The sequence below is a fragment of the Camelus bactrianus genome, chromosome 18 (assembly GCF_048773025.1).
Source record: "Camelus bactrianus isolate YW-2024 breed Bactrian camel chromosome 18, ASM4877302v1, whole genome shotgun sequence".
In the NCBI taxonomy this organism is placed as follows: domain Eukaryota; kingdom Metazoa; phylum Chordata; class Mammalia; order Artiodactyla; family Camelidae; genus Camelus; species Camelus bactrianus.
The window spans coordinates 19,431,399-19,457,201 of record NC_133556.1 but is presented as its reverse complement, the minus strand read 5'-3'; the positions used below and the strand labels follow the sequence as shown (position 1 = coordinate 19,457,201).

Here is a 25,803-nt window from a genome sequence, read left to right as displayed (position 1 = left end):
GACTGCCACACTGTTATCTAAAATTGTTATACCATTTTACATTCTGGTCAGCAGTGTATGAGGGTTCCAACTTTCCTGCATCTTCACCAGCACTTCTTCTTATCTGTCTTTTTGATTATAGTCATCTCAGTGGATGTGAAATGGTGCCTCATTGTGATTTCAATTTGCATTTCCCTGATCACTAGTGATTTATCTTTATATGTGTTTTATAATGATTACTATTTAAAATTGTAGTAAAATTTTATAAAATACCTAAAATGTTTTGAACCCCAAATATCCATTAAGTAATTGTGATACCAATATTTGAGAAACCGTGGCCTTAAGTTTACACTATTTGGATAGGCTTTTGTCCATATAAAGTAATGTCTCCTCTCTCAGAAGGAATTATCAGATGTTTTTACTTAAGGGAACAATTTTGTCTCTCTGCAGTTCAAGGCTTTTCTTCGGAATCTGAGTTTGAGGAGTATGTTAAGTATGACTATGGATCTTACAAAGTGCTGGCTGCCATTGTTTTTGACTGTGACTTCAAAAACAGTGGTGATCCTCTGCCACTTCAGGTGAGAAAGTTGTATTCCGAGTTTTCTAAATAAATAGCTTTCTAGTAATTGCACTTCCAGTTTCCAGGATTTTAATGAATTTCATATTAACCCTCTTTTATAAGTGAAGAAACTAATTTTCCCAAGTTCAAACTACTAATATACAGTAGGGCAAGTCCAGATCTGAGTAACTTTAATTTCTATGTTCTTACCTACTGCATCATGCTGATAAGGGCAGAACTGTATCTTCCACACACAAGACCTTAGATTAATGGGACACTCTAACTACTCATGCAATGCTTCTAAGTTCTACAAAGGGTAGTAAGACAGATAAGCCTCAAAGCAGATGCATCTTCACTAACAGACAAGCAAGCATGGAAAGATCCTTTATCTTTGAATAAAACACAGAATTTAGATCCTTTCATAAATCTCTAGGGAAAAGTCTCAGCCACAGTGATTAAGAATAGAATATTCATAGGCATGTAGCCCATGAGAAGGAGAGAAAGCGACAGTGTGTGGTGTCTCTTTAGCAGATCTTATAGATGGTATGTCCTGGCGGTGATGGAAATAAATGGGCTCCAGCTACACATGGAGCCAAATTTTATATTTAGAACACAGATACTCGTCAGTAGAAGGGAAAATTAATAAAACCGCTAGTAGGATAGTACATATTTTTTCTGTGCGTCCCAAGACTTTTTTCATCTGTGCCAACTTCCATTTACTAAGTCAGAATTACCCGTATGCTGATATGGATTTAGGGTCAGCAAAATACATTGGCTCCAAGTGTCTTCAGTGACATTTCAAGTTTCATTCTCATTGCTGATTGAGCATGCTTGTGTCCCCAGATATTTGAACTAGATTTCTGACATTAGAAATTCCCCAAATTATGTGTCTAGGTGCTTGGTCTGTTTTTTTCTCCAGCTTTATTGCGGTACACTTGACATGTAACACTGTGTGCGTTTAACATGTACAATGTGATGATTTGAAACGTGTATATTTTGAAATGATTGCCATAATAAGGTTAGTTGACATTATTCTTCACCTCACAGAATTACCATTTTGTGTGTGTGGTGAGAATATTTAAGATGAGTAAGTACTGGGGAGCTAACGTACAGCATGCTGCGTGGTCTACTTTGATGAATTTTTAAACAAACCTTTTGATCTCTGTTGATGACTCGATGTAAAGCATAGAGCTTCTAATATCTACCAGCTTTCCCACATCTTAGATGACTTTCTTTACAGGCTCTTTTGTCCACCTACAAGTGCCACAAGGATCCACGTAAACCTCACAGATGATCACTGTCCTGATAAAAAGACCTTAATGACTTCCCATTGCTCCAGGCTCATGTCCAGAGTGCTTTGCACAAGGCACATGGCTATCAGTATCCTAGCGCTTGGATATCTCTGCCACTCCTTAACCATTCTTTCTGCTGCAGCAATACTTAACTGCCAGATGCACCACATTATTTTTTGCTTCTAGGCCTTTGGTCACTTTTTCTCTACTGTAGGAATGCTGCTATGAACTCCCATTCAAACTCCCATTCACCTTCCACACCTGTTCCTTTTCTGCCTTTTTATCATAACCTTTTCTGTCTTTTCATCATAACCTGTCTTCATCATAACTTGTCCATATTTCTGTTAGTCAAAATTCATATGGGAGTATAAACACTACTGAAGGTATTTCAACAAAAGGATTTTAATAGGAAATATTTATGCATTCACATTCTAGATTTTAGTCACTCTTGACCAACACTTCAGAGGGTCGAGCCTGCTCACCTGTTCAGGTGAACCATCCCCTTCTTGAGCCCTTAGTTATCTGGTCATAATTGCTTCAATGTGTCTTCACTGTTTTCAGAAACTCTCAAGTTTCAGACATAACCTCACTCTGCTTTCATTATATAACAGCAAACTTAATCATGATTAATTGCTCCCTCTTATATGGTAACTTGTTCATTTGTGTGTGTACCAGTGCGAATAGCTCAGTATTACTGGGTGATAATTATGCAGGTCTTCAGTGGAAGTTTTACTGTGTCCCCTCTTGAAAGTGTTCTGCCCCAGGAAACAAAGCCTTTAATGTAGCAGAACTTAAGTTTGTGAGGATGGGAGGTATTAATTCCACAAGTAGGTTTCTAGGAGTGATGGTAATAACAGCCAACTCTACTTCCAAGGCTTGGTTCACATACCCTCATGTTTTACAGGAACACAGGGCTGTATATCAGTTATTGTTACATAGACTTTATCTCGTAGAACAGTGTCCCAGAGTAGCAGAGTGTTATCCTTAGCTGAAATTTAATAGGCATTTTCAATTTCTTCTCTCAGGCCTCCTGCTTCTCTCAGCCTCTGGTAAGCAGATGTCTTACTAGGGCATTTACAGTAGTTGTCACTTCCTGTTTATCAGGTCTAAATGTAAATGCAAATGCAAAGGACTTAAAATATCTGAAACAATTTTGTAAAAGAATAACAAATTTGGAAGACATATAAAACTTATTATAAGACTAAAATAATCATTACAGTGCGTTACTGGCATATGATCAACAAGTACATCTATGAAACAGAATTGAAATCCCAGAAGTAAACTCTCTTTAATACAATCATTTGACTTTTGACAAAGGCACCGAAGAAATCTGATGAGGAAAGGAAGATGTTTTCAATAAACAGTGCTATAATGATTCAATATACATGGGGAAAAAGAACCTTGAGCTCACTCACACTACGTGCAAAAAATTAGTACATGGTGGATTATAGATTTAAATGTTAAAGCTAAAACTAATGTTTTTGGAGTAAAACATAAACAGATATCATCTTGAGGGTAGCAAAAGTTTTTCAGGTCACAAAAAGCGATAACCATAAAAGAAAAAATTAATGGATTGGCTTTTATTGAACTTTTAGAAACTTTTTATCATCAAAAGACACTGTTGACTTCTGGTCTGGGCAAGATGGTGTGGACTCATTTCTCCCTGTCTTTCCTCACTAAGCACAGATACACACTCTGGATATAATGCAGAGGCAAAGAAAAACTCTGAAAGGTGATAAGAAATCTACAAAAACGTTAAGACCCCAGGCCTAGAGGATCAATGCAGGGGCACACACCTTACTGTTCCACACCCAAAAGAGGACAACCAAGACCCAGCATTGTCTGTCCTCCAGCCTAGCAATAGAACACAGTCCAGTTAGGCTCATTTCACTCCACAATCAAATGGAAACATTTCTGACATTAGGTGACTCCAGTACCCCCAGCATGAGGAATGGAAAGAGTGCCTTGCTAATAATTAGTGGCCAGGAAAATACTTTACTTCCCCACCAGGCCTGAGATGCCTTCCCCTGCCAATGTATACTGAGGCATAGGAATAGAAGCAAGAGGGATTCAGACGTAAGTAGCCCAGTCTGGAAAGTCATCTCCACAGGCCTAAGACGCCCCTCATGGCAAATTGATGCCATGGGTGGGACAGTGGAGCCATCAGTAGAGACGCAGATACAAAAAGTGGCCAGATCCAGGAAGCTGCTTTGATACTGTGAGCCCAAGACTTGCTTTTCCTGCCCAGATACATTAGGGGAGCCAGGGGACAATGGTAGGGGGACTCCACTACAAGAAGTCCAAAACTCAAGGAGCACTCTCTGTCCCATACAGACAGGTAGGATCCTACAGCAAGTGCTCAGTCAGGAAAGCCTCTTCCTTCCTGTGGGCCTGAAAATCCTCTCCCACGGGGAGACACCAGGGCAGACAGGAAGAGCTGGCAAGAGGAACCCAGCCACAGAAGAGGTCCAGGCCAGGAAGGCTTTTTGTGCCATGGGCCTCCTCTGCCCCCAGAAGGAAATCCCCTTCTGTTTCCTTTAGGCAGCACTAGCAAGAACCAGTGGGAGCCCCAGTGGTACCACATGAAATAGGAGACCAAATAAATACTGAAAAGTCTCTGATAATTAAACTGTCATTGAAAAGTAGGCCAGCACCTGCATGCTAAACTGAAATAGGCTGACTGCTTGATATAATAAAATATTTAGTTAGGATCCAGAGTTTCCTAAAATAATAGGCATAATGAACAGGGTAAAATAGAAAATCATCTGTCACACGAAGAACCAGTCAACTGACATGAGACCTGAGGTGAATCAGAGGTTGGAATTCTCTGAAAAAGATGTTCAAGCAGCCATTGTAAAATATGTTTCAGCAACAAATAAAAATTATCTTGAAACAAATGAAAAAAATAGAAAATCTTAGCAGAGAAATAAAAGTTATAAACAAATTATAAACCTCAAATTCAGTAACAAATGAAAACCTATTTGGATGGGCTATTAAGCAGAGTGGACAGAGCAGAGGATGTAACACTGAGGAATAAATTTAGCCAAGGAGGTGCAAAGAGTGTGTGCTGAAAACTACCAAATATTGCAGAAAGAAATTAAAGAGCATGAAAATAAATGGAAAGATAGCCCAACTTCATGGGTAGGAAGACCTAATTTGTCAAGATAACAGTATTACCAATAGCTACCTAGATTCATTGCAAACCCGATCAAAATTCTAACAACCTTATTTTATTGCGATACTGTTATTTGTGGTCTTTTAGATGATAGCCATTCTGACACGTGTGAGGTGATAGCTCATTGTTGTTTTGATTTGCATTTCTCTGATAATTAGTGAGGGTGAGCATCTTTTCATGTATCTGTTGGCCATCTGTATGTCTTCTTTTGGAATAATGTCTGTTCAAGTCTTCTGCCCATTTTTTGATTGAGTTCTTTGTTTTCTTGATACTGAGTTGTATGACTTGTTCATATATTTTGGATATTAACCCCTTACAGTTACATCATTTACAAATATTTTCTCCCATTCTGTATGTTGTCTTTTCACGTTGTGTATGGTTCCCTTTATTGTGCCAAAGATTCTAAGTTTAATTTGGTCTCACTTGTTTATTTTTGCTTTTGTTTCCTTGTTCTGAGGAGACAGGTGAAAAAAAATGCAATTTAAGTCAGAGTGTTCTGCTTATATTCTTTTCTAGGAGTTTTGTGGTTTCCAGACTTAGATTTAGGTCTTTAAGCCACTTGGAGCTTGGTTTTGTATATAGTACGAGGGAATGTTCTAATTTCATTCTTTTACATGTAGCTGTCCAGTTTTCCCAACACCATTTGTTGAAGAAACTGTCTTTTCTACATGTATACTTTTGCCTCCTTTGTCATAGATCAGTTGGCCATAGGTGCGTTGGTCTATTTCTGGGCTCTCTGTTCATCTATTCTGTCCCATTGATCTACTTGTCTGTTTTTAGCAAGTACCATAGTGTTTTGATTACTGTGGTTTTCTAGTATAGTGAAGTAATAGAGCATGATACTTCCAGCTCTGTTCTTCATATTTCAAGATTGCTCTGGCTATTTGGGGTCTTTAGTGTTTACTTACAAATTGTAGACTTTTTTATTCTAGTTGGGTGAAAAATGCAATTGGTATTTTGAGAGGAATTGCATTGAATCTGTAGATTGCCTTCAGTAGTATTCCAATCCATGAACAAAGTATATCTTTCCATCTGTGTCATCTTCAATTTCTCTCACCAGTGTTTTATAGTTTTCAGAGTACAGGTCTTTTACTGCTTTAGTTAGATTTATTACTAAGTATTTTATTCTTTCTGATGCAATGGTAAATGGGATTGTTTTCTTAATTTCTCTTTCTGATATTTTGTCATGGTTAGTGTATAGAAATGCAACAGATTTCTGTATCTTAATGTTGTATCTTGCAACTTTACCACATTGATTGATAAACACTAGTAGTTTCTTCGTGTTGTCTTTAGGATTTTCTCTGTATAGTATATGTCATTTACAGTCAGTGACAATTTGAATTCTTTCTTTCAAATTTGAAATGAAGGGGGAAAAACACATAATTATCTCAATTGATGCAGAAGAAGCATTTTTATAAAATTCAGCACCTTTTCACGATTAGACTCTATGAAATAGGAATAGAAGGAAATGATCTCAACATAATGAAAGGCATGTATGCATAACCCACAGCAAGCATTATACTCAGTGGTGAAAGACTGGAGGCTTTTCCTCTAAGAACAGGAACCCACTTTCTAAGTAAGGATGCTCATTTTCACCACTTTTTTTCAGCGTAGTGTTGGGGGTTCTAACCAGAGAAATTAGCCAATAAAAAGAAATATGACATCCAAATAGGAGAGAAAGAAGTAATTTTTGTTTGCTTCAGTTTTTAAATGATATAATCCTACATTAAAAATTCCTAAAAAAAAAAAAAATTCCTGAAGACTCTGGAGCTACTAAATGAATTTTAAAAAGTAGCAGGATACAAAATCAATACTCAAAAATCAATTGCATTTCTATACTTAAACAAAGAATAATCTGAAAAGAAAATTACCAAAACAAGTTATTTACACTAGCATCAAAATGGATAAAATACTTAGGAAATAACTAAGTAGGTGAAAGACTTGTACAATGAAAACTACAACACTTTGCTGAAAGAAATTTTGAAAAACATAAATAAATGGAAACATCCCATTTTCATGGATTGGGAGACTAATATTGTTAAAATGTTAGTACTATACAGAGTAGTTCAGATTTCAATCCAATATCTATAAAATTCCCAACAATGTTTTTTCAGAAATAGAAAAACCCATCCTAACATTCATATTATATCTCGAGTGACCCTGAATAGCTGAAACAATTTTGAAAAAAAAAACAGAAATGGTAGACTCACTTCCTCATTTCAAAATTTACTATAAAGCAGCAGTAATCAAAACAGTATGGTTTTGGCATAAAGACAGACATATACACTAATGGAAGAGAATAGAGAGGCCAGAAATCAACATCATTTGGCCAAATGATTTTCAACAAGGATGCCAGGACCATTCATTCATTGTGTAAAGGACGGTCTTTACAACAAATGGAATTAGGAAAACTGGATATCCACATATTAAAAAGGAATTTGGAACTATGTCTAATAGTATAGGTAGAAATGGACTCAAAATGGATCAAAGACCTAAGTGTAAGACCTAAGACTATAAAACCCTTAAATTAAGTTGGAGGAATTTAACATGAAAACATAAGACAAAATCTTAATAGCTTTGGATTTAGCAGTGGTTTTTTTTGGATGAGACACCAAAGGCACAGGAAACAAACAAACAAAAAACAAATTGGACTTGATGAAAAGTAAAAACTTTTGTGCATCAAAAGACACTATCCAAAGATTAAAAAGACAACACACAGAATAGGAGAAAATATTTGCCAATCATGTATCTGATAGGGAATTAATATCCAGAATATATACAAAACTTCTAAAAGTCAACACAAAAACAAACAATCTAATTCAAAAATAGGGAAAGGATTTAAATAGTTACTTCTCCAAAGGAGATATATGATTGTTCCATAAGCACATGAAAGGATACTCAACATCAATAATCATTCAGGAAATATATATCAAAACTGTAATGAGATTCTACCTCATATTGATTAGGATGATTACCAACAAAAATAGAGAAACCAACAAGTATTGGTTACCCAGTCTCTTACCCTCCCTCAGGCCACCCTGTTCCTTGAGGCAAAACAATATCAAAATTAGCCCAATTAATAACCCTCCAGTGGGCCTCTAAGTGTTCAAATGAAAGAAAGGGTCACACATCTCTCACGTTAAATTAAAAGCTAGAAATGATTAAGATAAGTGAGGAAGACATGTCAAAAACAAAGACAGACCAAAAGCTAGGCCTCTTGCTCCAAACAGGTACCCAAGTTGTGAATGCAGAGGAAAAGTTTTTGAAGGAAATTAGAAGTGCTGCTCCAGTGAACACTCTAGTGATAAGAAAGTGAAACTGCCTTGTTGCTGATATGGAGAAAGTTTTAGCGGTCTGCATAGAATAACAAACCAGCCACAACATTCCCTTAAGCCAAAGCCTAATCCAGACCAAAGCCCTAACTCTCTTCAACTCTGTGAAGGCTGAGAGATGAGGAAGCTGCAGAAGTAAAGGCTGAGGCTAGCAGAGGTTGGTTCATGAGGTTTAAGGAAGAAGTCATCTCCATAATATAAAAGTGCAAGGTGAAGCAGCAAGTGCTGATGTAGAAGCCGCAGCAAGTTATCCAGAAGATCCGGCTAAGATAATTAACGAAGGTAAACTACACTCAACAGCAGATTTTTGATCCAGATGAAAAGCCTTATATTAGAAGAAGATGCCATCTAGGACTTCCGTAGCTGGAGAGAAGTCAATGCCTGGCTTCAAAGCTTCAAAGGACAGGCCAACGCTGCTGTTAGGGGCTAATGCAGCTGATGACGTTAAGTTGAAGCCAAAGCTCACATACTATTCCAAAAATCCTAGAGCCTTGAAGAGCTTTTTTTTTGGCGGGGAGAGGCTTTAAGAATTATGCTAAATCTGCTGATCTTGTTTTCTGTAAGTGGAACAACAAAACCTGCATGACAGCACACCTATTTACAACATGGTTTACTGAATATTTTGAGCCCACCATTCAGACCTAGTGCTCAGAAAAAAAATGTTTTCAAGGTATTACTGCTCATTGACAAAGCACTTGGTCACTGGTGAGCTCTGATGGAGATGTAGAGCAAGATTAATGTTGCTTTCATGTCTGCTAACACAACATCCATTCTCCAGCCTGTGGATCAAGGAGTAATTTTGACTTTCAAGTTTTATTATGTAAGCAATACATTTCTTAAGACTGTAGCTACCATAGGTGGTGATTCCTCTGATGGATCTGGGAAAAGTAAATTGAAAGCCTGGAAAGGATTCAGCAATCTAGATGCCACTAAGAACATGCATGATTCATGGGAAAAGGCTGAAATATCAGCATTAACAGGAGTTTGGAAGAAGTTGATTCCAACCCTCATGGATGACTTTGAGGGACTCAAGACTTCAGTGGAGGAGTTCACTGTAGATGTGGTAGACATAGCAGGAGAACTAGAAGTAGAAGTAGAGCTTGAAGATGTGACTCAGTTACTGCATCTCATGATAAAACTTTCATGGATAAAGAGTTGCTTCCTACAGATGAGCAAAAGAAAGGAGTTTTTTGAGATTGAATCTGTTCTTGGTGAAGATGCTGTAAAGATTGTTGAAATGACAACAAAGGATTTAGGGTGACATAAACTTAGGTGATAAAATGGTGGCAGGTTTGTGAGGATTGAGTCCAATTTTGAAAGAAGTTCTCTGGGTAAAACACTATCAAACAGCAATGCATGCTGCAGAGAAATTGCTTATGAAAGGAACAGTCAAATCAGTGTGACAGACTTGCTGTCTTATTTTAAGAAATTGTGCCACAGCCACCCCAACCTTCAGTAACCACCCTCTGATCAGTCAGCAGCCATCAGCAAGGAGGCAAGTCCCTCCACTGGCAAAAGATTACAGCTCGCCGAAGGCTCAGATGGTGGTTAACATTTTTTAGCAATAAAGTATCTTTAAATTAATGTATGTACATTTTTTTAGACATAATACTATTACACACTTAATAGATTACAATATATTGTAAACATAACTATTATGTGTACTGGGAAACCAAAAAAATTCATGTGACTCGCTTTATTGCAATACTCACTTTATTGTGGTGGTCTGGAACCAAACCCGCAATAGCTCTAGGTCTGCCTAGATCTGACAATGTGCTAGTATCTCAGATATTTTTAAAAGTCCTATAACTTAATAATAAAAAGACAAGTAGCCGAATTTCAAAGATTTAAATAGGCAGTTCTCCAAAGGAGACACACAAGTGGCCAGTAAAGATGTAAAAAAGTGTGCAAGTCAGTAGACATCAGGAAAACACAAATGTAAACCACAGTGAGATACTGCTTCCTGCTTATCTAGAAAGGCTAAAATTATAGTCAGACAGTATCACATGCTGGTAATCATGGGAAGCTACGGTTGGTGGGGCTATAAAATAGTATGATCAGGTTAGAAAAAGGTCTGCCATTTGTTCAAATAAAACTAAACACACACATACCCTATGATCCATCAGTTGCACTTTAATGAATTTACCCTAAAGAAAAAATAAACCATGTTTTTATACACACACAAAAGAGTTTACAGGAGTGTTCTTAGCAGCTTTACTCATAATATCCAAAAAGTGGAAACAGCCAGGAATCCATCAACCAGAGAATTAATGAGCTCTGTTGTATTGATATGATGTTTAATCTTGATACTAGTTTGGGTTACAACAACTACACATTTGTTGAAACTCATGGACAGTTAAGGAAATACACAGTTAAGATTTGTACATTTTATTGTACGTAAATTTTACCTCAAATAAGAACTGAAAACAAATATTGAATTCTAGTAAATGCTGAACTATTTATTTCGTGGACATGTACTGAAGTCTCTTTCTTTGCAGTGCATCCAAAAATTAAATATATTGATAAATAAATATAAAGTATATAGATAGTGTGTATATATATATATATATATATGTTTATATAGATATATACATTTAAACGTATATGGATGCATAGTATAAATTACATATGCATACCTCATTTTGCCTTTTTTAATCAAAAGGTAGTATTCTTTTTAGTCACCAAGTTTGTTTCTCTTTGAACCGTAAATCCATTCTTTTATACTTTACTCTTTGATGCTGTAGCTACATTTCTGCTTTTTCAGCCAACTCTTTGTAGGTCTCTGCTAATAAAGGCAGACAGGGGCAAGCCTGGGGGAAGACGGAACTTGAGCTTTCCTATTGGCTTTCTGTCTGCTTGTAGTTGCCAGTGAATATCCCAGCAACACCCTCCCTCCCGCCTTTTTTTTTTTTTTTTTTTTTTTTTTTGGCAGTGGCACTTTCTTCCTGTAGCAGCAGCCAAATAAAGTTTGCAAATTGCCCAGCACTTTTAAAAATCAGCCTAAATCCACCTTCTCAAAGATAATCAGCACCAGGCAACTGGAACTCCATAGCAGGTGTCCAGGTCCTGGTCCAAAAGTCCCTTCTTTCAAGCTGTGAGACGGAGTACTAGCTGACTTGTGTCCTGTCCTCAAAGGTTTGATTTTTTTCAGCTGCACAGATGTCTCATTTACGTTTATAACTGTTAATAATTCCAAACTCTTGCTTTTGTTCCCTTAGTCCTAGGGCCAGTGGCTGCTTCCTGCTGTCACTATCCAATACCTTAAGAGTCCTCTTATCTTTAAGTTATCTAGCAGGATGTCTCTTTTCTGACTATACCTTGAACCAGACATGAAGCTCTGTATTGTGTACAGATACCCTAGTTTATGCAGCCTCCTGTGTATGAGCAATTAGGTTAATCGAAATTTGCTGTATTGCCACCATCAATAATGTTTCAGCAAACTTGTGCATTATGTGTTTTTCATATTCTTTGAGGTATGTATTCCAAATCTGCTCCTGAAAGTAGGATTGCTGAATCAAACAATAAATGCATATGTAGTTTTGTGAAACATTGCCAGATTCTCCATTATAGTTATTCCATTTTGCATCCCACAGTCAGTCTATGAAAGTGCCTGTTTGTCTACTGCCTTGCCAGCAGAATGTGTTGTTAAACTTTGATTTTTCCAGTGTAATAGGGAGGATATCTCTGTAGTTTTAATTCGCCTTTATTTTATTGTGTGACACTGAGAAGCTTTTTTATGTATTTATGGGCTGTATGTATATCTTGTTTTTGTGAACTGTCTGCATTTTGAGAGGACTTAAAATGTAAATAAGATTGGAATGTATTTGTTGTGCTTAGAGTTACTATCATTTTCAGGCAGTCAGAATCACTTGGACATCAGATGGGTCTCATCTTTCAAGTCACATGATTTCCCATGTGGACTTTCCTTTATTTCTATTTTCTTTTCAGTTTTGTTTGATATTAAATATAATTTCTTTCCTATTGCTACTTCTAGGTAAAATATCATCTGCGTTTTATTAGGATACAGAGGACTATCTTGTGGCCAGACACAATAGGCTGGAAAACATCCTTCCTTTTTCCTAATCATCCCTTTCCAGGACCCAGGAACCCAGATCATAATGATGGAGGAAGCCCTGGTGAGCAGATCACTAAGTATACTCATTTTCTTATCACAGTTGCATATATGTATCCACACATACACTTATACATATATATGGATATATATATAATTCAGCTTATTTTAACTTGTAATTTTTTAAATAATTTTATTTTACTAAAACTACTTTTCAATATCACACACCTAACATATATATAGAATATATGTATACTTATATATGTATTATGCTTTATCCTCTTTTAATTATTATACCAATATATTTATCTTTATGTAGTTGTGATTTAGTGTGGCAAATATTTAGTAGAACAAAAAAGCTATACACACTCTAGCATTAGCAACAAAAATTGGAAACAGCATGACCAGTAAGAGAATAGATGAACCTAATAGACAATCACTGAAAATAATGAGGAAGTCTGTTGAGAAATAATTGAAGCAGAATCTACAGGTGCCTATATGAATTAGCTAGGTAGAGATGGGTGAGGATTATTCCACACAGCGGAAGCAAGATCATAAACACATGCATGACAGGATGCCACATTCAGGGAACTACATGGCCTTTTGTTTGTTTCCTTTTTGTAGCTAGAATAGAGGGTAATGTGGGAGGTTATTAGAGATGAGGCTAAGAGACAAACAGACCTAATGTGTAAAGTGAAGGAGTATGAAATTTCTCCTGGGAATTATGAGAGACAGAGGCATAGCAATATTTAGCACGGATAGAAAACTGATATGATATAGAAGTGGATACATCTCTCCAAGTGATGACACTCATAAGATGTCTTTGATATTTGTTTATATCTGAACACAGAATTTTTGTTTTATGCTATTGCTGAACAGAGAAGACTGTGACCTATATTTCACAATTTATGTAATTGATCGAGATATTTCAAAGAATGACTTCTTTGCCTTATGCCTGGATTTTACATTTACATTTCCTTAATACCATATTATTTGTGGAAAAATATTATAAAGAGAAGTGAGGATGAAGGACTACATGCTTGGTAACATTCAAATTAAGGAGTAAACAAAAGAAGATGGGTACAAAGACTAAGGATTGGCAGGGAAATGAGTAGAAAATTAAGACCTATATTACATGAATCAAAGGAGGAATTGGAAACTAGGCTTGACATTTCGGTTCTATCACCACAAAATAACTTTTTTGATATCTTAAAACTTGAAAATAACAATCCTGCCACAGAAAAGAGTTTCTGAAAAAACCTCTGTAAAAACTGTAAAACATAGATGAGGGAGATTAAAGATGGAACAAAGAAAAGGAAAGATGTCCAATATTCTTAGAAAAATTAATGTTGTTAAGAGGCCATAATACCCAAAGCTGAATCTACAGATTTAATACAGTCTCTATCAAAATACCCATGACATTTTTCACAGAACTAGAACAAAAAATACTAAAATTTATATGGAACCACAAAAGACCCTGAATTGACAAAGCAATCTTGAGAGAAAAGAACAAAGCTGGAGGTATACACCCTGACTGCAGACTATACTACAAAGCTACAGTAATCAAAACAGAATGGTACTTGCACAAAGATGGACATATAAATCAATGGAACAGAGTGAGAGCCCAGAAATAAGCTCATGCACTTAGTTATTTAATCAAAGGAGGCAAGAATATACTATGGAGAAAAGACAGCCTCTTCAATAAATGGTCCTGGGAAAACTGGACAGCCACATGTAAATGAATGAAATTGAGAACATTTCTTCATACCATATACAAAAAACAAAAACTCAAAATGGATTAAACACCTACATGTAAGACAGGAAACCATAAAACACCTAGTAGATAACAGACAGGACACTCTGACATAAATTGTAGCAAAATTTTTTAATCTGTTTCCTAAGGCAAAAGAAATTAAAGCAAAAATTAAAAACTGGGACCTAATTTAGCATAAAACCTTTTGCACAGCAAAGGAAACCATCAACAAAATGAGAAGACAATGTACAGAATAAGAAAAAAAGTTTTGTGAATGATGTGACAAACGGGGTTAATATCCAGAATGTACAAGCAACTTTTACAACTCAGCATCAAAAAAATTAGCCCAATCAAAAAGTAGGCAGAAAGCCTAGATTATTTTTCCCAAAGAAGACATCCAGATGGCCAACAGACACATGAAAAGATGCTCAGCATTACTAATTATTCAGAGAAGTGCAATTCAGAATAACAAGATATCACCTCAGAATGGCTATCATCAGAAAGCCTACAAATAACAAATGTCGGCAAGGATGTGGAGAAACAGGAACCACATTGTGCACTGTTGGTGGGAATGTACATTTATGCAGCCCCTATGGAAAACTGTGGAGACTCCTCAAAACACTAAAAATAAAACTACCATGCGATCCAGCAATCCTGTTACTGGGTATATATCTGGAAAAAAGGCAAACACTAATTGGAAAAGATATGTGCACCCCAGTGTTCATAGCAACATTATTATTATAGCCAAGATATGGAAGCCACCCAAGTGTCCTTCAGCAGATGAATGGATAAAGAAAATGTGGGGTGTATGCAAGAAAAGCAAATTAAATCCTAAACTGCCTTTTAGTTTTATGGATGACATGGTTTCAGTGAAACTTTTTTCCTTGGGGGCCAGTGCTGTATTACTCACTATAACAAATCTGTCATTCTCAGCTTCATTTGTTACATTCCCAAGTCTTCATCTTGCTAATATTTAATTAAATCTGCATTTTTGCAATTATGAATTGTATTTAGTAAGCCTACCTGAAACTTTTATTAAATATATTTAAGTTGGGGACGATGTGAATCAGATTCATCTGAAGAAGTAACTCTTAATTCTGTGTCAAAACTATTATAGGTTTTCAGAGTAACTGTGTTCAGTTGGCCTTGATACAGCAGTAACTTTAAGTTCTGTGTGTTACAAGCTATGACTGACTTGAATTGCCTTGTTCATTTTGTGTCTGAGCCATTCATTAGTCTGCTTTATTTGACAATGTTTGTTTTATCATATAGGGTACATAAGAGAAGGGTTCCTGGCTGTACAGCATGCCTTAGATAAGGCCATCATGCTGTACCATGAGAGCAATGCTAGACAGAAGCTGTTTGATGGTATCAGCATCTTTGTACAGAGATTTCCATACCCAGCTTATCCTCATGACGGATTGCTTTGGCTCACTGGTTCTTACCTCCCTTTGATATTTATACTCATGTTCTCTCCGACTGTACTTTCCATCGTGCGATCCATTGTATGGGAAAAAGAAAACAGATTGAAGGTAATCCCAGTTATTTTCTGATAAAGTTTCTGTAAAGGTTTTCTTTTTTTTTTTTGGCCTGTAGAGCTCTGTTGTTTGGAGAGTTGTGTTATTTTTGCATATTCAGCATTGGTGGTAGTTGTTACATCTCATAACAGCAAATTACATCCCAGGAGCAACAGCTACAGAGCATGAAGAGTGAATACTGATGCCACCTATCAATTATACAAATTGGCAGATATTCAGAAGCAAACTCTCTCTGAGGAGCAGCAGAAAAATAAAACCGGAGGGCAAGGAGGGGGACAATAAAAGGTCACTTTTGGTGTCTCTGATACCTAAAATATCAATGACTTTCAAACACAACTCAACTCCTGGCTAGGTTAATATAAATCCTCACACTATAGGCCTGTTTACCTTGATATCTACTGCCCTCGATAACACATCTGAGTTTCAACAAAAAATTATAAGGCACACCAAAAACTTAAGGAAAAACACAGTCCAAAGAGGCAAATTAATCATCAGAGTCAGACTCACATAAGACACAGATGATGGAAATATCAGAGAATGAATTAAAAATTGCTAAGATTAATAATTTAAGGCTCCAAAAGGAAAGGTATATGTGTCCAGGATCCTTAAGACCACCCATGTTTTCTAAAATTCACTGTAAGGACTTACAGGACTCAGCATATAGATATGCTCACAGCTAGGATTTATTATAATGGTACGTGAGGATACATAGCTAGGTCATAAGAGAAAATGACATAGGCAAAGCTTGGAGGAATTAACCTGTAGGCTTCTTCAAGTAACCCCACAAGAGGTCACACAGAGCACCTTCTTGCATCAGCAGTGAGAATCCAACAACATGTTTGTGATGTTCCTGACCAAGGAAATCCATTGGAGACTTAGCACACAAGGTTTTCATTGGCAGGCTGGTTGTATAGGTACCCTTTGCCTGGCATTTACCCAAATCCCAAACTCCTGGAAAGCAGGTATCTAGCATGAACCATAATATTTCTACAAACAGTTTAGGCACAGTCATCAACACTTACCATTTAGAGAGTGATTTATATCAGTATAGGGAACAATTTACCCACCAAGTTCCCATATACCAGCCAAAGGCCAATTTTGCAAACATTCCTTCTTAAGAATAGTAGTCTCAGGCCTTCTGTGTTAACTCTTTTCTGCACAGTAGATAACATGCAAGTTAAGATAGGTAATGCACAGAGATCTAAGCTATAAGGAGTCAAATGAAATTATGAGAAATAAAAAACATGCTAACAAAAATGTAGAATTCCTTTGACAGGACCATTGATAGACTTGATCTTGATGAGAAAAGAATCAAAGAATCGAATAAAAGACAGTTGAAATTATACAAACTGAAATGCGAAGAGAAAAACAAAATGTAAAAATCTAGAATAAGCATCCAAAAGGTATAGGATGATATCAAATGGTAAAAAAGATGTATATAATTGGAATCCCAAAAAGCTAAAGAAATAATGAAAGAGAATTTTCTAGAGCCCATGCTAGACATCAAACCGTAGATCCAAGAAGCTCAGAGACCACAAGCAGGATGAATACCACACACATACACACCCATCCATACACACACCTAGACATTATACTTAAACTGCTGGAAACCAAAGACAAAGACAACAAATCTTAAGCAGAGGTCAGGGAGAGACACACTGCCTATGAGAAGCAGTCGTAAGAAGTACAGCTGACTTCTAACTTACAATTGAATTTTTAAAAAAATAATATAGACACATTTCTGTAATATCCCTGGAAGTAAAGTACAATGGAAAAGAGACCTTAATCTCAATATTTCTAAGTTTACTTTGAAATGTTTTGCATTTTGGTCCAATACGATGTATAGTATTTTTAAAAGATCTCTGAACTTGGGGAGAAAAAATTTTAATGTCATTGCTGCCCATACTAATGCCATAATTTTGATCAGTACAGTTGACTGACTGAGCCATGATTTTTCACATTCAGAAAATGAAGATGATAATTATCCATTTATATAGGGTTTTACAAGAATTTAATTAGAAGAATGTATGTGAAATATTATGAATCACTGATACATGTAATATTTCATTTGTATTGAATGTCTTACAGGAGTACCAGCTCACAATTGGAATTAGAAACTGGATGCTCTGGGCTGCCTATTTCTTCACATTCTTTGTTTTTCATATCTTTATTATTGCCTTAATATGTATGTTATTCTTCACTAAGGCAAGTGTTTAGTTCCATGCTGTCCAATAGAAATATGAGTCACATATGTAATATTAAATTTTTAGTAGCTGTTAGAAATTTTAAGAAGTAAAAATAACAGGTGAGATTATTTTAATAATATATTTAATTTAACCCAATATATTATTCCAATATGCAGCCAATTTAAAAACAGATATTTTACATTCTTTTCTGTACCAAGTACTTGAAACTCCAGTGTGTGTTTTATATGTACAGCACATCTAAGTTTATATGCTATATTTTCATTAGAAAGACATGATCTGTATTTGACACTGTATTTAAATTAGAAAATTTAATTTAAATTTAAAGTAACTAATTTAAGTTAAAAATAACTAAAATTAAATGAAAATAAAAATTCAGCTCCTCAGTCACACTAGCTACATTTCAAGGGCTTAACAGGTATATATCGTTAATGGCTGTAATAGCAGGCATCTTAGTTCTAGCTGATTGCACCTGCTGCAGCTATCCTATGAGAAGGAAAAAGTAATCATAGTGTGAACTGATGGGTGTCTGGTTGCCAGAGGATGACAAACGGCTTTTATTGTCTCCACCGTGGAAGCTCAGAAGCTGCCAAATCTCTGAGAAAAATGTAAATCTTTCTGTAAGAAATAAGTTATTTTGTTGACTTTCCATCTCACTGAGTTTCAGTCACTGGGCAGCGATCGGTTTCATTAGGGCCATTATTTTCTCTGTCTTCCTTTGTGCTCATATGATTCTGCTTACTGTGTACTTTACATGATGTACTTTTTTGTTGTAGATTATCCGTGAGCCACTCTTCCGCTACAGTGACTATAGTTTCATCTTTTTCTTTCTTACGTGTTACGCCATCGCTTCAATATTCTTTGCCTTTATGATTAGCACATTCTTCAGTAAAGGTGAGTCTAAGACTTCTCCTCTGACAGAATTACTGTTTAATGGACCAGAATAGGATCATATTTGGGAGTTCCTTCCAGCCATTTCGTGTATAATCTCGGCTTGCATTTTAACATAGAAGATGAATTGCAAATGAAATGATTTGACAGGAGTTAGAGGGTGTGTTGAAATTTAATGTGGCCCAATACATATATAAAAAGAGACTATAAAATAAGATTGTTATCAGCTAGAACTTTAGAATAAATTAAACAATGCTTCCTACAGAATTTGATTTCAAATCACTTCTGAAAGCAGATCAAGGGATGGAGATATTTATTAATTCACTCATTTATTCTGCATGTGTTCTTTGCACTTACCATGTGACAAGACTGTATACCACATGCATAAAGACAAAGGGAAATTGATTCTCTGTGAAAGCCCACACAAGGAAAATATGTGTAACCAGATAACCCCAGATTGGTCTATTAATGGTTTTGTAGAAATAATTCTCTGCTAATGGCGCTGTTCCCTTTGTGTCTTTCTGCTTCTCCCCACACCAGGACCTTTGCCTCAAAGGAGGGGTTTGCTGAAGCAAGTGGGTCTCTTGCATCTAAAAGAGGTCCAGTGCTTTGCCTTTGTAAGCATCGGCCCACAGCCACATCTTTTCCCCTGTCATGGCTGTTCCGGCTCTAGTGCTGCCCTGTGGCATGGTATGAGTACAGCCAGAGTACGTGCATGGCTTGAGCTGGGGCACGCAGTGAGGCAGTTGCGGGAAAGCCAGCAGCTACCGGGGCAAACTTTTCTCCACCTCGCTTGGGGCAAGCCAGCATCTGCAAGCTCCTCACGAGGGGAGTCGAGGCTTCTCCAGCCTTTTTCTCTGTCCCAGCAGTTCTCCATCCAGCCACGGGGCTTGTCTCCTCCACACAGGACCTCTGGGCTGGGATGCCCAGTCTGTGGCTCAACCCGCTCAGCCCCCAGGGCAGGTGTCTGTGCAATCTTCCTTTACTTCTGAGTCTCCTCCTAGGGACACAGGTTCTGACCTGATAGTTTTTCTTCTCATCGTATCTAATTATGTGTGTTACCTTACTTAATTGCCTTGACTTTACAGTAGTCCTTCTGCCAGTTTGCAGTTAGTTTTCAGTGAGAATTATTTCACATGTCGGTGTATTTTGCTATGTTCTTGGAGGGAGGTGGGCTCCACATCCTCTTACTCCACTGTCTCGATCTCCTGTCTTAATAACAATCTTGACAAAAAGTCTTTTTCTGACTTACTGGATATCATATTTATGGACCTAACCACATTCAACTCTCCACAATTAACTATTTATTCAATTATTCTTTCTTTGGAGTATCATGATCTAGATTGGAAGCATGCATTAAAAACTTTATTCAGGGCTTTTTAGTCTACCCATAACCTCAAACTCCCTGGAAACACTAATATATTCAATTTATGTTATTACTGATGGTATACATTTATAATTTCTCAAGCTAAGTGATCATGAATAAATAAATTTTAGAAAGAAAATAATTTTCTATAACATATGTATGAGTCATTCTTTGTTTAAATGACTGTAAATATTTATCGTATGTGGTAAATATCCTATATATTAATTTATTCAACACATATTAACTGAGTGCATGCTGTGTTCCAAACATTGATGATATGAGAGTGGAAAAGATCAATTCTCTTCCCTCATAGAGCTTGCATTCTTTTCCTTTAGTATATTTTATTTATACACTAAATAAAGTATTTGTAATTCATTATTTCACATACTGTTTAAACTGACCTTATAATTTCCTTCTTATTTGCAGCCCGTTTGGCTGCTTCTGCTGGAAGCCTCATATATTTTGCCAGTTTCTTCCCATTTAATTCCGTTGCTCAAAACTTTGGAGAAATAACCCTCACCAGGAAGGTGGCTTCATGTCTCAGCTCAAATGTTGCATTGGCCCTGGGGATTAAACTTCTGGTCACGCTGGAAATAAAGCGTAAGAGTTTGCCTTGCAAATTTGCCCTTGCTATTTGATTTCTAAAAAGGTGGAAAGAGGCATTGTGGGTGGGACAGTGGGTGAGGAGGTAAGAAAATGTTACGAAAATTATTTATCCTCAGATTTAAATGTAAATTAAATTTAAATAAAGAGAATTGTACTATAAAGATAATCGGAAGTGTGGAAAAGGGAAAGTTCCCTTTCTCTCTACAGTAAACCCACCAGTTACACTGTCAAAGAAAAAAATTATTTGAACTTTCTATTCTATAACTTGCTTTATTCACCTAATAATATCTATTAGACTTCTTCCCACATAGAGATATGCTCCTGCCTTTTACAAGGTTGTTTAATATTCTATTGCAAAGGAGTACTGTAATTAATTAATTAGTTCTCTATCGTTGTACATTTAAGAGATTTCCAGTTTTTTGCTGTTACCCACAAGAGTATGCATATATTTACTTATATGGTATGTATACTAATGTAAATAAATTCCTAGATATAAAAATGGTATCTGATAAGATATTCATAGCTTAATTTTGATTGCTATTATGGTAACCTTCAAAAAGTGTAGATTAGCTTATTGTGCCACGAACAACACATGCGTTTTTCTACATCCTTCCCAATAATATATTATACTACTCTCATGTAAAAAGCAAATATAGCTTCTTTATTTCCTGAAACTAATTTTCCTCCAAACTCTATACTACTGGGCTGAATAAAATTAATGTAAATCTAATCCAGTGATTTATTCAGGTTCTTCTGAATGAGTCAATCTTTGAGACATCTTTCCTTCTTGGACTCTTCAAGATGATATGGAGGGGGATGGAAATTAATGAGCTCTCTTATGATGGGGAGAAATGGGGACTGCAAATCTATGTGGCATCCTCTGGATCTTTTACCTCTATAGTAGAGTACCTGACCTGAGCTGCTTTATGGACCCTTACACACTGAAGTGTCACTGTTTACGTATGGCCCATATTGGACAATATACCAGTACCGCATCTGTTAGAAACATGGTCCTGGCTGTCTTTTCTAGCCTTAAAGTCCTCACCTATTCTCTGCCTTCCTCTGGCCCTCTTTGAAACCCTTTGGCCTTCACAAACACTTGCAAAGTTATGCAAGCTCTGAATGACTTTTAAGATACGAGGAGCCAGTAGCATCACTTCAGGCCCATTTATCTAGTTGTCTCTGCCTCACTCTGCCATACAAATGCTACCATCCTAGAGTGTTGGATATTTCTACACAATCCCCTCTGAAGGTTTCTGCAGGATTTTCCCTGAAATAGAAAAACCTAGGATTTTACCTGTCTTTGCAACCTAATTTTCATTCTTTTCTTACGTAGGAGTGAGGGAGGGGGCTGCCTTTCCTATTTGTCTTTCTAGGAGGAACATCCTTTCCAAAATGACATTTACATTATGGGCTTCATGGGTCACAGAATGCCACACACAGTATAAGATAAGTATAAATGGGCCATAAATTGGGCAGTATTTCAGATTTTTATATCCTTTACACTATCAAATTATTTCACCTTTTCTGCTGAGTGAAAAAATAGCATCTAACTGTATTTTAATCTGGGGGGAGAAGAGGAATTCTATCTTGTTACATAAAAAGATTTGAATCCTTTAAGTGTTATAGATAGTGTAAATAACTATCCTTAGGCTGTGACTCATTTAACTTGTGTTCACGGTATCTTTTTTTCCAATATTTTTAATTTAATGTAATCAAATATGTCTTTTAGTTTAGCCTTTCCTTTAGTTTGTATACTTGAGTTTTCTTTAAGGAATCCTTCTATACCCAGAGTCTTAAAGATAATAATTCTGTATTTTCTTTTACATTTTATATTCCCATACTTTTACATATTTACATGTGGATTTTCAATAAGCATAGAGTTGACGTATCTATTTGTTATTAGGTAAGAACCTAATTTTATTCATTTTTCACATGAAAATCAAACTATTGCAGCCATGTATTGGGAGTTTGTTGTTCTGTACTGCTTTCTCATTCCACCTTTGTTTTATATCATGTCTCCATTTGTGCATGGATCTTCTTCGGTACTCTGTTTCAGACTGTTGATCTTTTTTAGTCTGTTTTGTGTCGATACCACAATGGTTTTGCTCGCTATAGCTTTATAATAAGTCTTAATGTCAGTTACCCTTGTCCCCATACCTTCAGTTATTCTTTTCACTTTGCTTTCCATTTGTACGTTAAGGTCACTTTGTCAAATTCTATGAAAACTCTTGTTGGGATTTATTGGGGATTTCATTGCATTTATTGGTTAATGAAGAGGGTTTAAGATACTTAATTTTCTCATCTGTGAACAAAAATCTACTCCCAATGAATAGCCAGTCACACATGTGATTTCTTTATGGATACTTTGATCATTCTAACTTTATACACAAAACATTGAAAAATTAACTAGACTTTATTTAGATGTGGGATTTCCATTGGCTTAATCTGCAACAGAATGTACACCTTTAGTTTTCTGAGTTATTTTTATCAGGGTATTTCATTTTATTATTCAGTTTTTTTTTATATTACTTATTTTGTTTTTCAGTAACTCTTATTTTGAATGGAAGAATTTCTCAAGTTACGGTAGAATTCCTGAATTTTGTGTTCTACATTCTCTTTTTGTATGGTTTCTAATTTGCTATTCATTGCCTCTCAAAATGACTTTCATTTTGATAATCATCTTTAATTCTACCACTTTTTTCTCAGACTGTTACCTTTTCAAAGACACAGTGCTCATGAATATTCTTCTCATAGTGCTGATCTATAGGAGAGTGAGGGCTAAAATTGAAGAAAGGATGGGTTTCATGGGCCATTGTTGTCTTCATGTCTTTCCTCTTTGAATTAGAAGTTCACTGGATGCCCTAATGCTTTTTCAGTTCTGCTACACTCTGTCCAGAAATTGAGAAAGTAGAAGAACAAAGGATTACGTGTCTTCTTTTGGTGAAAATTTTTCCCATTTCTATCAGTACTGTGTGCAAAATTTATTTTTCTCTTCTGCTTGGTAGTCACCATCCTTCTCTACTGCTGTTAAATAGTTTTCCAAATGTATATATCCTAATGGTTATTTCAGTAGGAATTTAGCATGAGGGGGAAAGGTAGACAGATAGCTTCTAATAGGTCTGGATTTTTCTTAGCTCTTTTGTTACTGTTTATTTTTGTTTCAGCCATTGACCTTGTCTCAGTCATCCCTATTTATGTTGGTAGGTTTTGAAGGGAGGAGGGAGGATATCAATGTTATTATATATTCCATCACTTTCTTGGATGACCTAAGGGTCTAAACATACAGATAATTCACAGTGGCAATTTAGGGTATCAACTTCTTTCTTTGCTGTTTCAGTCACAGAGCTGTCATCTATGGTATATATCTTCTTTCTATTTCAGGAATTGGTGTTAAGTGGAATAACCTTTGGACACCAGCCAGCCTTGACGATAATCTCGTCCTTGGCCATATGTCGGGAATGCTTTTACTTGATGCCTTCTTGTATGGCCTTGCGACCTGGTATATAGAAAACGTCTTTCCAGGGAAGTATGGCGTGCCCAAGCCATGGTACTTTTTTCTTATGGTGAGTTCTAATGCTGCTGTTATTACGAAAGACCATAGTCCTTATGAGCCTATTTCATGATGTTTATAATCAAATCAAAAGGGCATGTGAAGAATCATTTTCATTTGCATACCATCCATATGAAATGTTATAGCCATTTCTTAATAACCCTTAAAAGCCTTCCACAGATGCAGGTGCACAACATCTATGGATAACACAGTGAAACACCATACATTGAAAATTGTAATATACCCCTTCTTCAGCCAAGTGGTACATAGTGGATTAAATCGGAGAATAAAGAAACTTCTGCAAAATGTGCTCCCAGTTAAATGTGATGTTTTCTTAGATCCTGGTGAGTAGAGGATCAGGTATTTCCCATATCAGTTTTCTCACTGCCTGCTTCCTTGCGATGGTTAGAGCTTCTGCATCATGCCCTTCATGTTTCCTTAACATTACTGGATAATACTGGTACAAAGAAGGTGTTCTGACCAAGTGTGATGAAATGCACTGGCTGTGATCTCATTTTTGAATAATTCCATTTTGTCCCTACTTCTTGAATACTAGCATTTTAAAGAGTTTTTACTTCTAAACCTTGGAGATTCAAATCATGCATAATTGTGCTGCAAACATAACCCTGAAACTATGCAACAGCTTTCTCTCTCTCAGAAAGTAAAGCAAGCCGAAGTGTTTTTAATTCTTAAAGTGCCTCATTTTTTTTCACATTTAAATTTTCAATTCATATGAAATTCATATAACTTACAACTAACCATTTTAAAGTAAGCAAACTGGTGGCATTTTGTACATTTATAATATACTTGCATGTATCTAGTTTCAAAATATTTTAATCACTCAAAAAGAAAATTCTGTACCCTTTAAGAAGTCACATCCCATTTACCCCATCCGAAAGCCCCTAGCATCCACTAATCACCTTTCTTTTTCTATGCATTTACCTAGTCTGGATGTTTCATATAAAGGGAATCACACAATATGTAATCATTTGTGTCTGGCTTCTTTCATTTACCATAATGTTTTTTACGTTTATCCATGTTATAATACGTATCAGTACTTCATTCTGTTTGATTGCTGAATAATATTCCAGTGTATGTATGAAGACCAATTCCTTTATCTGTTAATCCATAGTTGGACATATAGGACATCTTTGAGCTATTGAGTAGTGTTGCTGTTAATATTTGTATACAAGTGGTTCTTTGAACACCAGTTTCAGTTTTGGGCAGACTGTATATCTAGGAGTGGAATTTGTGACCATACCTCAGATTGGCAATTCTATGTTTAATGTTTTCAGGAACCATCAAACATTCTTTTCTTTTATTGTACCTCTTTATATATAAGGTGGTATCTTGATGTTTTGATTTGCATTTCCCTAATGAATAATCATGTTAGTATCTCTTCATGTACTTGTTGGCCATTTGTATATATTAGTTAGAGAAATGTCTATTCAAGTCCTGTGCCCATTTTAAAATCAGGTTGTTT

At 36.1% G+C, this 25,803-nt stretch overlaps 1 protein-coding gene across 2 annotated transcripts in view; it reads left to right on the top strand.

The window, feature by feature from the left end:
- Positions 1–25,803, top strand: part of LOC105073767 (phospholipid-transporting ATPase ABCA3) — a 105,649-nt gene that overhangs the window by 10,781 nt on the left and 69,065 nt on the right. Inside the window, exons 4-10 of one of the 2 annotated variants that reach the window (XM_074346228.1) lie at positions 430–557; positions 12,332–12,473; positions 15,435–15,694; positions 18,681–18,798; positions 19,336–19,485; positions 20,588–20,761; positions 24,152–24,333. In XM_074346228.1, the coding sequence (XP_074202329.1) occupies positions 430–557; positions 12,332–12,473; positions 15,435–15,694; positions 18,681–18,798; positions 19,336–19,485; positions 20,588–20,761; positions 24,152–24,333 (1,154 nt within the window). The remainder of the gene's footprint in view (positions 1–429; positions 558–12,331; positions 12,474–15,434; positions 15,695–18,680; positions 18,799–19,335; positions 19,486–20,587; positions 20,762–24,151; positions 24,334–25,803) is intronic. The other variant, XM_045521153.2, reaches the window with a different exon arrangement.